The 15,377-nt window shown below is 36.4% G+C and overlaps 1 protein-coding gene across 1 annotated transcript; it reads right to left on the bottom strand.

The window, feature by feature from the left end:
- Positions 1 to 11,947: 11,947 nt before the first annotated feature.
- LOC126851926 (neutrophil collagenase-like) lies at positions 11,948 to 12,742 on the bottom strand. The gene has a single exon (XM_050596262.1). It carries the CDS (start codon positions 12,740 to 12,742, stop codon positions 11,948 to 11,950), a length of 795 nt encoding a protein of 264 aa, XP_050452219.1.
- Between the last annotated feature and the right edge of the window lie 2,635 nt (positions 12,743 to 15,377).

The following is a 15,377-nucleotide window of genomic DNA, read 5'->3' as shown; positions in this document are numbered from 1 at the left end:
ATTGGGTATAAATACTTAGCATCTTCATCCTTTTCCATGGTATCCGTATTGTTGTTTTCGTCGTCGTCCTTTCGTTCTAAAGTAAAACGTTATAAAAAAACTGAAAAACAACAAAGCAGGAACAGATAGAAGTAGCAGAAATGCTAAAGGGCATAGATGAAGCAGAAATCGAAATCATATACCAATTATGCAATAAGATGTAACGGGCCGCTTCACAAGCGGTTTCGCGTGCGCGGACAGCACAATCGGGATCAGGGTTCGTGAAGAGGTTAAAACACAATTGTGAGACGTTAGTTAAAAGGTACGTCATTTATTTGCCTCGCAATGGCAATGGTCAGCCGTTATAAAGATCTACGTTTGTACAATGTTATTTTGTATTTGCTTATAGTGTTTTTACTGTTGTGACAACGGTCTAGACGGGGTTTTGTGCGTCTCGTTAAAGGTCCCGGCTAGTGGCGCGGGGCACGGCGGTAAGACAGGCGCGTGCCTGCCGATGCGAGCTGGTAGGCGCGGAGCACGCGCGGCAAGGCGGGCGTGTGTTGTCTATGCGTGCTTATGGTCGCGAGGTGCGCGCGATGCGGGCGGTGGTGTGGTCCCGTATCGTTGCAATGCCTTATGCGAGATTCTCTTCGATATCTCGCGGCGTCATATTTACAAGTGCACGCGTACTCGCGTACAATATGTGCCGGGTGATCGGCGGACTGCAGGGCAGCGGCCTGCAGTCGGCGTGGGCGTCGGTGTTGGTGACGCGCGCGTGTTCCCAGATACTGGTTCATGGGATGCGTCGTGCGCAGAATTTGGACGGCCCGATGTGAGGATCGTAAGGCTCGAGAATGCTCGAGGAAAGCGGCGAACTCATCCACTTTCGGTCTTTTACGGAGATTTGGTAACAGGAGTCGTCTTTGGGGCAGATAGTCGAGAGTTCTCGACGGAGGCTGCGAACTCGTCAACCTCCGGTTTACTGTCTTTCGACGGTTTCGGAACGGTTTCTGTATGTGTCTCGGGCGTACAGCTCGAGCGGATTTAGTTGCCGGTCTGGTCTGGTCCGGTCTATGATCTGTCGGACTTTTTATACCCTTTCGGTTACGGAGCGGTTGCGACACCCGCGCCGTTTACGTCCTTCTCGGGGTGAGGGAAACGACGCGGGGTTTTTGGCGGAGCGCTCGGCATTCGTTGGGAACGTTCGGCGCTGTTCGGCGATCGGTTATTTGTTTGCGACAAACACCGTTGGTGTTTGTTGTTATTAAAAATAGGGCGCTAAGCGCCTCTGCCCTTGCCCGGCTGGTGTTCGCCGGGCGGCAGACTTCCGACGGGCGACGTGTCGGGAACGATGGGGGATGCAAGTTACAAAGATATGGAAAACAGAGCACTGGTCTCAGGAGTGGACTGAATCGATTTATGTATCTCTCTACAAAAAGGATCCCAAATGTGAAAACTACAGAACCAGCACTGTTCTGCCATTCCAGCAAAATGTTCCTATAGATCCAGGAGAGATTAAAACCTTTTCTTCTATCACAGATAGCAGAAGAACAGGCAGGCTTTACTCCAGACAGTGGCACTAGAGATCAATTATTAAAGATAAGACAAATAATAAAATAACTTTACGAATACAATGTGCCAGCATTGCTCTGTTTCTTGGATATATGAATGCCTTCGACACCGTGCGCTGGAACCATCTATAGTGCATTTTGAGAGAAAGAAAGAGAAATGGTAGTACTTGATCCATCTCATAGAGCAATAGAGCATCTGATCCATCTCATCAATACATTATACAGGTCCAATCAAAGGTACATAAAAATTGAAAACTAACTATCAGGAAAATTTAAAATGAGGAACGAAGTAAAGCAAGAATACATCCTGTCACTCATCTTCTTTAACATTTATGAGTGGATCATGCGTAAAGCCACAAAGTATTGAAAGGGAGGAGTATTAATAAGAGGAAGACTGATTTCAAACTTGAGATATGCAGATGATACCACTATAATGGCAAGCTCGCAAGAGGAAATGGCGGAATTTCTGTGACGAATCGAAGATATCAGCACTGAATTCGGTCTCAAGCTAAACAAATCAAAATGCGCCCTGCTGATAATCGACAGAGCAAAAACCTTACTATCGCTAATACTCAACGACATCATGATCAAAGATGAACTCATATATTTTGGAGCCCAAATTTGCAATAAAGAGAAGAATGAAGGGGAAATTAAACGAAGAATAGGAATAGCAAAATCAACATTGGCAAAACTCACAAAAGTCTGGAAAGAACATACATTATATATCGGCTTAACTAGTCAGCCTATATGCAATTTTAAAATGACAATTAAAATGACAATTTTTATAATACCACTTTTTTATAATATCATAACGTTACATTGTAATAATTTTTTATTTTGTTTAAAAACACATACATATAATATACATACATAATTTTATTTGTTTTTATTATCAATTTATAGCAAAAAAAGATTTTATTTTATAAATGCAATTGCAACTACAACTACACTTATGTATACATCGCTGCCATGTTTTTGCAAAATTTTGTCCCTCAAACGGCGTTCACATTGTTTATGTACGACGGTTATTAGCTTGAGTGTGCAGAACGCTTTAAGAAACAAGATCATATGTGGATGCATGTACATACGTAATGTTTCTATTTTATAAGAGTATAGATTTGCTATCGCAATATATACATTATATACATTAATTACATTATTCTTAATATATATATATATATATATATTACATTTATTACATTATTCTCTTACTTACATTAAATTAAGAACATTTTAATTTTTTTATTATTATAATAAGCATTTTAACTTTTTTATTATCATGAACGTAACTACGCTTTTGGATGATCAAACGTACTGACCTACGTTTTTTGAAACTACCAGTAAGGATAGTAGAGGACGATAGAATTCAATGTTTATAAATACGCCGCACAAGACTAATTTTATAAATATCTTGATTTAATCACAATAATGCCTTTGTGTATATTTTATAGGATTTTTCTGAAATATTTTTTTCTCTATTATATCTCTTTATTTAATAATAAACGTAATAATGAAACAAGTAGTTTATGATGCTCTTCGAATTCATTTTACTGTTCACTAAAAGATAGGCAAAAAGATTGTGAAGTTCTATTAAAAAATATAAACAATCTTGAAAATTTTTTTCTCTATTATATCTCTTTATTTAATAATGAAACGTAATAATGAAACAAGTATTTTGCTTGCCGAATTCTTCTTACTGTTCACTAAAAGATAGGCGAAAAAGATTGTGGAGTTCTATTATAAAATATAGATAATCTTAAAAATTCGGTAAAAAAAGCTTACAAAAAAGTCAGACTACAAGAAAAGTCAGTTCTTAGACTTTTCTAAACTAAAATTAAAAAAAAATATTTTGATTTAATTTAGTAAAAATGGAAGTAAAATTAAGGTGACTAACAAAGTTATCTATACATAGGTAATGCGAATTACGGGACGAATTTCTCAAAACAATGTATATAAACTAATTGTAAGTATTTTAGGATAAAGTTCCAAAAAGCATAAACCTCCAATTTCGCTAAAAATTTTAATCAAAGTTAATCCTTGATTTGATTATAAAGCACCTTGAAGGCTTTGCTTTGACAAAGCCCTGTTTGCCCCCTGTTTCCTCCCTCAAAGTTCTAAATATTTTTACTGTATATCTCGAAAATATTGCTTTTAAAGAAAAAAGTTTCAGACAAAAAATAAAGCTCTTAAAAAATTCTACAAAAATGTAAATTTATTACATAAACCCATTATTTGGGTATTATATGATAAAATGATCATTTTTATGCTATCATGTTTAAAACTTTTTTCTCTAAAATTAATATTTTTGGAGATATACAATAAAAATATTTAGAATGTTGAGAGAGGATGAAACGGGACCTTGTCGGCAAAAATCCTTCAAAGTCTTTTGTACTTTAGTCAAGGATAAGCTTTGTTTAAAATTTCAGCGCAATCGGAGGTTTACGCTTTTCGGAACTAGCCGTATCTTATTTTACAGATAGGAGTAAAGTGCAGATCATTATTTCGCATTTGATATGAGTAAAAAAGAACGAAATATGTAATGTATTTTTAAAAACTATTATTATTCATCAATAATTCCGGTATTTTATTTGATCATGTAACTTCCATGTGGTATATTTTGAGTAATGCTAATGTTAACGATATTGTATCTTTCAAGTCTTATAACTCGAAAAATATTTTATGTACAGAATAGTGAGATGAATCAATTGATATAAAGAAAATGAGGTGATTACGATAACTACGGCCCCCTATTTGAAATCGTTTCTGAAGGCATTTTTGATGAGGAAAAAATAGCAAACAAAATTTCGAGCAATAGTTTCCGAGATATCCAATTTTAAAGTTTCACAGTTTTAATGCATTTTCTTTTATAAAATAAGGAAAAATAAAGTTTGTTGTATTTGTGTAAAGCAGACGTGTAAAACAGTGGAAAAAATGTTCGTTTACATTTCCAGGGACAAAAATTCTTGGGTTTTTCCCCTTTCGACGCAAAGCAAAGTTCAACGCAAACCTGTGTGTCAAATTTTTTGATGGTGGAGCCCCTCCCGTAGGAGGGGGGGGGGGGGGAACATATTGCCTCCACATATACTTTTTAATGCGAAATGAGGTTCCACAATTTTTTACTTTATCAAAAAATTATATAAACAACACTTATCAATACAAAGATTTGAGTTGAATCTAGATTTTTGTGGAAAATGAAAAAGCCCAAGAAGTTTCGTCCTTGGAAATGTAAACCCAGGAAGCAAAAAATTATTACTACAACGTTATTATAATGATATATTCACTAACATAGTAATGTTATCAATTATGTAATTTTTAACATTGTATGCAACATCATTATGAACAAACTTTGACACTGATTTAGAAGTTTCGGTAATATTGAAGTAACATTTATTTCGTTACAAATAATATTGCATTAATTGAATTAGTTAAGTTGTTCTAAGATTCTAATAATGTTTCTCATAAAATTAAATCAATAATAAAATAACATTAGTATCAACATCTACATAACTTAATATTCCATTAATATCCTATTAATATTAATTTTAACATTAATTTGATTGATTTTTACTATTTTATAAATATTATATATAACATGTTTTCAAAAATTTTTTAATATTAATAGAATGTTTAAATATATATTGTATTTTTGTATTTCTAAATATTATTTTTATCGTTTAACACGTTCACGCCGGGGCCGATTTTAATTTGTTTTGCTATGAGGCGGCGCTCAAATTAATATCGCGCTTCATCTGGCGGCGCGTGATTATTGCCTGTTCAGACCTGCATACGCGTTGTTTGTTGCTCTGCAGTACAGTGAGATCTTAATGTGCAAGTTTTGTAACTCGTGCCGTTTTTTCATCCTGACCACAAATTTCCGACTGTAAGTATAATTAGAAAGGTGATTAGAATGTTTTTTTAATTTTTACGTTATTGAACAAAACTTATGTTTCTGATACATTATTGATTATAATTATTATTAAAAATAAATGTTTTTAATGAATAAACGTTAAATTTTCATTATTTTAATTCTCAGGGTCTAATAGTCTAATAATTCAGAACACAATCGAATGCGTACCGCCGGTGGCCCGCGCCGCCCGATGAGACAGTTTAGTGCGGGTCACCGGTGGCCCGCGCCGCCCGATGAGACAGTTTAGTGCGGGTCACCGGTGGCCCGCGCCGCCCGATGAGACAGTTTAGTGCGGGCCACCGGTGGCCCGCGCCGGCGTGAACGTGTTAATAAGGAATAATAATGCAAATATATATACACATAAAGTACAAGAAAATATTTTTTATTTCCATATAATTAAATACAAAAAATATATTATAAAATCAGATTAAGTTTTGCGTGTTTTTATTAAAAATTCATACAAAATATTAAAATAACTTAATGCGTCTAACCTATAATTCGTCCTTCGGTTTAATTAAAATATTGTCAATTAAAATATATTAATTTTTACTTGCAAGATATTAATATGCTAATATAACATACTAGAAGAAACACTTTCCTCTTCTTTCGTACAGCACTATAATTCGCAAAAACATTGTAACTCACTTATTATGCGAGATCGTGTAAGATCACGTGGCACGCTGAAAGCCGGCACGAGTGTTCCGAAATCCAAAAACAAAAGAATAAATCACGCACACGCAAACATTTTGATTAATGTTTCTAAAATATTTTAAGAGGGATGTTATTAAATAACATTTTTAAAATATTTATAAAGCAAAAATTAAAATATTTTTTAAATGTTATTAATATGTTTATTAGAATATTTTAAAAATATTTTAAAAATATTCTAATAAATGTATTAAAAACATTTAAGAAACATTTTGACTAATGTTTTTAGAATATTTTATTAATATTTTAAAAGGGATGTTATTAAACAATATTTTTAAAATATATTTATAAAAACATAAATTAAAATATTTTTTCAAAAGTTCTTAATACATTTATTAAAATATTTTAAATATATTTATAATACATTATATCATAACCTTTAGAAAATTTATATAAAATCAAAGCAAGTTTAAAATGTTGATTAAATGTTTCTTGCTTACTGGGAACAGACACTTTTTTTACATATATTTTACACAAATGCAACGTAAGCAAATTTTATTTTTCTTTATTTTATAACAGAAAAAACATTAAAACTGTGAAACTTTAAAATCACATATCTTGGAAACTATTGGTCAAATATTTTTTTTACTATTTTTCTCGTGTTCCTCGTCAAAAATACTTTCAGAAACAACTCATCAAATAAAAGGTTATAGTTATCGTAATTGTGCCAAGAAAATAATTGTTTTTAAAAAAATGTAATTATTTACGTTTTTTTTAATAACAATTTTTTAATAACAATATTTGTTTCTTTTTACACTGATTGATTTATCTCATTATTCTGTATATAAAACCACTACGCTAAAATTACCGAAAAGTAAATATTTTACTAGATATTTTATATTTTATAACAAAGTGTGTCAGATTAAGATATAAAATAACTTGAAAAATATTTAATAAAAAAACATTTTATTATAGTGTTTTAAAACGTTTTGACAAGAGCTGCGATAATAAATAAGGAGTTTCATTTAAGAAAACATCGATCACATTGACCTGATTTTGAAAAGTTCACTCAAAGATCAAGTCTATATTTTCATGTAACTCCTTCGAAACCATGCAACTTTTGTCTGAAACATTTTTGTCTATCGGTCTGAATTTCCGAGATATTTTGCTGTTTAAATTAAAATAAGACACCCTGTATATATGTGTATATACATGTACATATATACATATATGTGTGTTTGTATGTGTGTGCGTGTATGTGTATGTGTGCATAGGCATGGGCGTGGGCGTGGACATGGGCGTGTGCGTGTACGTATACGTAAGCGTGCGTGAGCGTGTGTGTACATATATATATTTAAATATATATTTTTATGTTTCGTAGAATAATTTACCTTTTTAAAAAAAGATAAAACAGGCGCCAAGTGCACACACGTGTGAAAAAATGTTACACAAAAAATTGTATTTTATTTTTAAATTACTATAAAAAACTGCTCTATATTATGTCATTTTAAAACAGTATTAATTTAACCAAAAAAATAATGTTGTACAAAATAATAGTAAATTTAAATTTTCTAAAAAAATTATGATATCAAAAAAATGCGCCAAATGTGTGTGAACAAATATTTATACTATAAAATTTATTTCTTTTATTATTTTCAATATTAAGACAAATTATATTTAATAAATTGCAATATAATTAAAATAGTATAGCTAAAATTGTTATCTTATAATTAACTAAGTGCACACAATTGTAATATATACACATATGATGCTTTAAAATATATTTATTATAAAAAAATATGTAAAATTATATAAAATAAACAATCACTTATATATATATTTTAATAATTATATGTATTTTGAAAAATTTATAAAAAAGGTAATATAAAAGGGGAGGTCCCGTTTGTCTACATTTTCGATTGCCTACAGCTTCGTTTGCCTACAACGTTTTGCCGACAGCTTCAGTTGCCGACACTCCCAATTGCCTACAGGGCGATTGTCTACAAGCATTATTATACACATATAAAAATTAAACATGCAAACGTACGTTTGTACACATGTCATTATTGTGTACATACACATTGTACACATGACATTATTGTGCACATACACATTGTACACATGACATTATTGTGCACATACACATTGGACACATGACATTATTGTGCACATACACATTGCACACATGACATTATTGTGCACATACACATTGTACACATGACATTATTATGCACATAATATAAGAAATTCATATTAACGTTTTGTACACATGACGTTATTGCGCACAGACACATTGTACACATCCGTATGATGTTGGCCGACGACTAACACTTTTTTTAAATAATTATATGTAACAATTATATAGGGGGTCGAAGGCCCCATCCCGTGTGTGTGTATGTGTGTGCGCGCATGCGCGCGTGCTTCCTGTCCATGTATTTTGATATATTTCAAACTTTAAATAATTAATTAAAAATTAATTATAAATTAACAAATAAAAATAAATGCATTACAATTATCTACAATCAATTTCACATCTATTTTTGTAATTTTATAGTACATGTCTGCTAGTTCCATGGTCTACAATTAAATAATTAATTAAAAATTAATTACGAACTAAAAAACAAAAATAAATGTACTACAATTATCTACAAACGAAATACAATTGATTTCACATATAATTATTTAGAAAAAGTGTTAGTCGTCGGCTAACATCATACGAATGTGTATAATGTGTATGTACGCAATAATGTCATGTGTACAATGTGCATGTGCACTATAATGATATGTGTACAAACGTACGTTCGTATTTTTAATTTTTATATGTGTACAATAATGCTTGTAGACAATCGCTCTGTAGGCAATCGGGAATGTCGACAATTCAAGCTGTCGGCAAAACGTTGTAGACAAACGAAGCTGTAAGTAATCGGGAATGTAGGCAAACGAAGCCTCCTCATATAAAACAAAATTTTAAAAAATTCATAAAAATCAAAAATTAAAATGTTATACAAAAAATTAAAAATTGTTAAATTTATTCGATAATTACAAATTAACACAAAATCAAAAAATAAGAAAAATTTTAGTTAAAAATCTTGGCGCTGCTAAACTGAACAATAGTAGCATAATATTAATTCCGTTACTTCGTACATTTACATTGCAGTTATTAAAGTATAATATTTAAATTAAATTAATTATTTATAACTTTAAGATACGTTGCAGTTATTAATTTTAAAACATAGCAGTGCCAAGATTTTTAACTAAAATTTTTTTTATTTTTTTGATTTTGTATTAGTAGGTAATCTAGGCCGCTTCTAGCCCACTTCGCTCTTAAGAAACGCTGAAAAAGTAAGAGAGATGGGTATATAAAAAAGTAAGATAGAAAGATATCTCGGAAGTGAGGAGACGGCACGGCGGTAGCAGAGGCGGGGTACGTATGGCGAGAGAGGCGTGGGACGGGGGGGGTTTCGCGTGAGTCGAAGGACGATTCGCGGTTTGCTTATCGTCGCGGCTTAGAGCGCGGTGCGTCTAATTAGAGGGGCGATGTGTCGATCGCGGTTTTACGGGCGCCGCTTCGAGCGCGCCGTTTATTAATAGGCGTCGAATGCTTTTTATATAATAATCTTTATTTAGAATAAAACGCAAGTCGAAGGACGATTCGCGGTTTGCTTATCGGCGCGGCTTAGAGCGCGATGCGTCTAATTAGAGGGGCGATGCGTCGATCGCGGTTTTACGGGCGCCGCTTCGAGCGCGCCGTTTATTAATAGGCGTCGAATGCTTTTTACATAATAATCTTTATTTAGGATAAAACGCGAGTATAATATACAATGTGCGTTTGTGTACTATAGTGTAAATATTACGGTTTAATATATTAAACGATAAAGTATTATAAATATTTTTTAAATAAAATTTGAGCGAGGTGTGGCGCGGGACTAATTAGAGAAGAATAGATTATTCGCGGGAGAGGAAGAGAAGACGAGGGGAGTTAAATAGCGTCGTTTCGAGTTATAAAAGATTTTATTTTGTATCGTGATACATGTGTAATTTACGATAAACGTGCGTATAAGTATTTCGTAACATATTAATAATACAAAGGTGCGAATACGTAGATAGTGTTACGAATTTCCGAAGAACAGAGCCTGTAGCTCGCAATCGATTAGTTCGTCGCGGTCGAAGCTCTCGCTGTCGCGTATCGTCGCGGGGATGAGCGCGGAGTCGCGAACACTCGCCGCGACGTCAAGGAAACGAGCCAGCTTGTTGTCGGTGTAGGCGGTTGAACAGTTCAAGGACGTAACGAGGCAGTTAACGCAATGTTCCAGATGTAATAGGTATACGACGGTATTTCTCGATATAGCTAATCGAGTATTGGGCATTTCGAGACGGAGAATTCGAAGATTATTTAGTCTGCCGAATCGAAGCGTCAATTGCCCAATATATATCGGCGCTGGAGGGCGCGTCTCCTCGCGTTCGTCGGGATGAAAGTACGACGTGAGCGTGGATCGTAGATCGAGCAGCTTCTTCCACGTATCCGGCGTTAGCGAGATCTCTTTACCGTGGGTGTCTCCGAGAACGATTTCCACGAACGACGATCGACTGACGTTGATGCAGACTTCCAGATGTTTGTATCCCGTTTTCGTTAATGGGTAGCGTCTTCCCAAGATTTTGAGAGATCGCGTCGCGTCTCTGCATTCGGTCGCTGTTTTGTCTGAAAGAGGATAGAAGGCGGATAATTAGGGAGAGAGGAGATCGAAGCGATAAAAGATATTTCGAGAGAAGTTTCTCGATGTTCTAACCCGTTATCCGTTCGAGCTTTCTTGGAGTATCCCGCGTTATCCTCGCGATTTCGTTCGGGGAATCTCGATCGATCCTCGAAGGAGTGTTGTTCTTGCGATGATCCCATTTCCGCGTACATCTTTGTTTGTTGTTTCGTTCGCGAGCTTCGCCGTTAATAATGAAGCGTTTAATGATAGGATGGTCTTTATATATCCGCGTCAAAATTGCCCCTTCTTCGCCCCTTCGTATTCTATTTTTAAAGATATTACAGGAAGTCGCTTTCGTCGTCCTCGTCGGCGTTCTCGATCGAGTCGTCGAGGCGATAGACGCGACTAAGGAGATCCCGTAATTGTCGTAATAGTCCATCCGTGGGGCACTCTATATCGAGAACGCGCAGGTCGAAGGGACCCGCCGAGGTAACGATGTTCTTAAATTCGTTAAATGCGTAAAACTGACGTTTAGCGAAAAAGTAAAGGTTACCGTCGATGTATTGAAAGGCCGACGTTATCGCGGATGGTATTCCGGGAAATATATCTTTTAACGGAGCGTGTTTAACGACCAGCATGCGACACTCGTCGATCTCAGCTACTTTGTCGTCGTCGTAGATAACGTAGGTTCGTCCCGAGTGCGTGTTTATCGCGGCGTTAATCTTAGCGTTTCGAGGAAATCCGATAATGTGAAGGGATCTAGGCCAATTAGGTTTCAATTTAAAACTGGGATATTCCGCGAGATAGATCGCGTCGTTCGCGAATAGAGCGAGATCGCCCGAGGGACTTTGATACGCGGCGGATAAACGCGTGAAGTTGTTCGGAAGAAACGTCGCGTATTCCGTTAGCGTCATGGGTCTACCGTAGCGTTTCTCGGTTAGATCGATCGACCATACGTTGCGTCGATTAGATACGTATAAACGTCGATTCATTATTAAGGCCGCGTCTAGGCGCCATAAAGCGCAAAGATCCGCGCGCGACGGATCGGTCGGCGCGACGCCGGTTGTCGGCGCTACGGTGGTAGCGGGCGCCGCGGTGGTCGCGGGAATCGCGGGCCGATCTCCGTCGTCGTGAGATCCGTACAGATTTTATACAGCGAGGATATCCTCTACGCTTAGTTTAACCGGATATTGAAGCTCGTTGTCGGGTATATACGGAAACATCACCGAGTCGTTACGCATACTGTGCTGTAGACCTAAGGTGTGGCCGATCTCGTGAGTTAGCGTTAGTAGCAGATGATACTTGTCGGAGGGATTCTTGTTCAGAAGCACGTGCCACGGCTCCTCGTCGTCGACGTGCACCTCCGAGGCGAAGTCGGCCGCTCCGGTGGGAAGGAACGCGTGAGCTAGGCTCCCGCCCGGACCTTCGAAAACCGCTGGGCAGACGTCGCCGTTTTCGACGTTCGCGTAGGTGTGAGCGCCTGTTCGATACGATATCAATATATCGGGACGTTGCGAGTCGCGCGCGAACCTCAACGACGAACTCGCCGCCCATAGCGCGAACGCCGCTTCGGTCGTTCGTAGGAGTTCCTCGCTAGCCACTTGAAAATTCCACGTGAGTCTCGTTTTCGACCATTTCTTCGCGAACGGGCTGTACGCGCGATCGGGAATGTCCGCTAGACCGCATCGCGGTTTGCGCATGAGATTGAGCGTATCGGCGTTTAGCGCGCCATTACCAGGTAGTTGATAATATTCTTGAAACAGCGACAGCGCGCGACGCAGAGACGTCGCGTTATCGGATGATAGCGATCTTCCGCCGCCCTTCAGAAAACTGTACGTTCGCAGAAAGCGGAACGCCTCCGTCCTTTCCGGATTGACCGGCGTCGCGAACGTCGCGGCGACGAGCGTCGCCGCTAGAAAGAGAAGAGCCGTCTTCGTAGTCATCGCGCGAGATATCGGACGCGATTGATTCGCGTTTTAAAGGACACTCCTATTTTTATCCATTTCGAATTTGAATATGAGGTGGGGGGATATTAGAGCGAGAGAAAAGAGATAGACGCGAATGCGCCGATGATTCGATCGAGGAAGCGGGTTTTCCTCGACGGCGATGAAGATCGGTCGAGTATTCGAGATTTATGCGATAAATACGACTGGAATATATATCTAGTAAAAAAAATGTATATCTAGTAAAAAATGTATATTTATTTCGAAAATTCTTTTCTACGACGATTCGAATATTTAGAAGATTCTCGAGTTTTTCGCGATTTTCTATTTTTAGTATTATTATCTGCGGTTTGAGTCGTATCGCGATATCCGCATCAGCGTGCTCATCTTTATAAAATGCGCGACCGCTGTAAAGAACATCAATGTGTTATTGTTCGCGGAATAGTATAGTTCGAGAAATGGATTTGATAAATCGCATAGTAAAATTGTCGGAGTATTTAACTATTAATGGTGATTTGATAGCCATTAAGGCTAATATATTACAAGAAATCGCGACCGATTTGCAAGAGGAGGCGTAAGGGGTGTTAGATGAGAGCCCCGAATTGTTTAAAATTGAGTTTAGAGTGGAGGGAAGCGATCAGATTTTGGAACTAATGTAAGTATTAAACGCGCGAGAACGTTTATCTTTTTATTCGATTTTTCCTATCTTTTTTTATAAATTTATTTACTTTTGTTCCTTTAGACGCAAAATAGAAGATTCGGTGAAGATCGCTCGAGAGACGCTATTTCAGCTTATAAATAAATCGAGAATAATCGCGGAGCAGGCCAAGAGAGTTCGCGAGGCGTTGCGCGACTCCCGGGATCGCGGCGACGAGGAGGGCGAACCGTCGGTGAGTCTCGAGGGTATCGAGTCGTCCGCGAGCGAGAAATAGCGCGGTGAGTATTTTGCGCGATCTTATAATTTAAATTATCTATAATGTAAAAAATGTATTTGTTAATAACGGTTGTTTTATTTGCAGATAAAATGGAGAGCTTCCCGCGCGCGTTCGAGCGTATTTTATATATAATTTTTATATAATTTTTTACGCAATTTTTATATATTTTATAAATTTTTATATATTTTATTATTACATTTATATTTTAATATTTATACACGTTTATTATACATTTTATTATAAATATATATTTTATTATGATGTAAAATAAAATTGTTTATAATTATGAATGAACGATGTGATTTAACTCTTTCCGTTTTCGCTTCCTTTCTCTCATATAGCCTATCCTTTTCTAATTAGTCTCGCCTCGCGTCGCGCTTCGCTCTTATCGCGGTCGCGATATAATATTATGATATAGCGTAATAAGCGTCGCGAAGATAGAGGATACGCGGTCAACGATTATCGTTGTATTAATATGTATATTTTTAAATAAGATATATAATTGAAAAATTTGTAATACATTATACAATTTATAATACATTATACAATTTATAATATTATGATATAATATTTAATATGATATAAAATATAATATACAATTTAATAGTATATTAATAATATGACATAAAATATAATATACAATTTAATAGTATATTAATAATATGACATAAAATATAATATACAATTTAATAGTATATTAATAATATATGCTAAAATTAAATATAATTCAAATCGTTATATAGCTTAAACCATTATTTCGCTCCAACCACCAATTGCGCAATTTGCAAACGTTCTCTAATGCGCAATTCTTCGCGTGATATCCGCAGCGAAGGGCTCGCGGAGCGTTCAGTATCTCTAGTCGACCGATGTCCTCGAAATCGGCGTCGATGGTCTCGACGGTGACGTCGCGATCCTCAACGCCTTCCAGGATCTCGGCGAGTTACTTCTTTTTTTCGTAGCCCTTGACGTATATGCGTACTGTAAAATCGGGACTAGTTCCATGGCGAACGGCGTCTCGAACGAGTCTCTTCATCGACCCGTAATTAACGTGTCCGCTGTTCCACTTCAATTGATGATGATTGTTGATCAACCAGCAAGCTTGCGTTTTCTCCGCTTTCGTTAATAAATTCCACGACATTGGCGCGCGAAAGATATGATGCGTTAATTCTTTGCCGTTTTTCAATATAGCTATCTCTTTCGCGACAAATTTTTCGTTAACGATAAAACCTTGAAGGTCGGCGAAGATCGGTGTGTCCATTTTCGACGCGAGTCGAGGTTAGAATGCTCGCTTCTCTAAATTTCCTCTTTTTAAGCGTTTTATTCCCCCTTCATATTTTTATTTATCGCTATATTAGATTATTCTATACGATTCTGCGCACAACGTTAGTGAGCGGATTATACTCTACTACGCGATCGTGAATAATGAGACAATAGGCTGTGGTGTTAGAGGGAACGTTCTCCTTGCAATCGAACTCTATACGAACGTCCACGGTAACGCTCTTAATGGATTCGTTCTGTCGAGAACAGTCGATAACTACTATCGGACCGAACGTTTTAAATTTAGCTAAATTAAAGAGTGCTTCGTCTTTATCGCATCCGTACGTTTTTCGAAATTTCGAATACATATCGTACAGCACCGCGATTTTATTTTTTTCGAAATTTAGATTCATATCGTCGTAGGAATAAAAATCCGAATTAAG

The sequence above is a fragment of the Cataglyphis hispanica genome, chromosome 9, assembly GCF_021464435.1.
Source record: "Cataglyphis hispanica isolate Lineage 1 chromosome 9, ULB_Chis1_1.0, whole genome shotgun sequence".
Classification (NCBI taxonomy): Eukaryota; Metazoa; Arthropoda; class Insecta; order Hymenoptera; family Formicidae; genus Cataglyphis; species Cataglyphis hispanica.
Note: the sequence above shows the minus strand (reverse complement) of the source record. Positions and strands in the feature narration are given on the sequence as shown.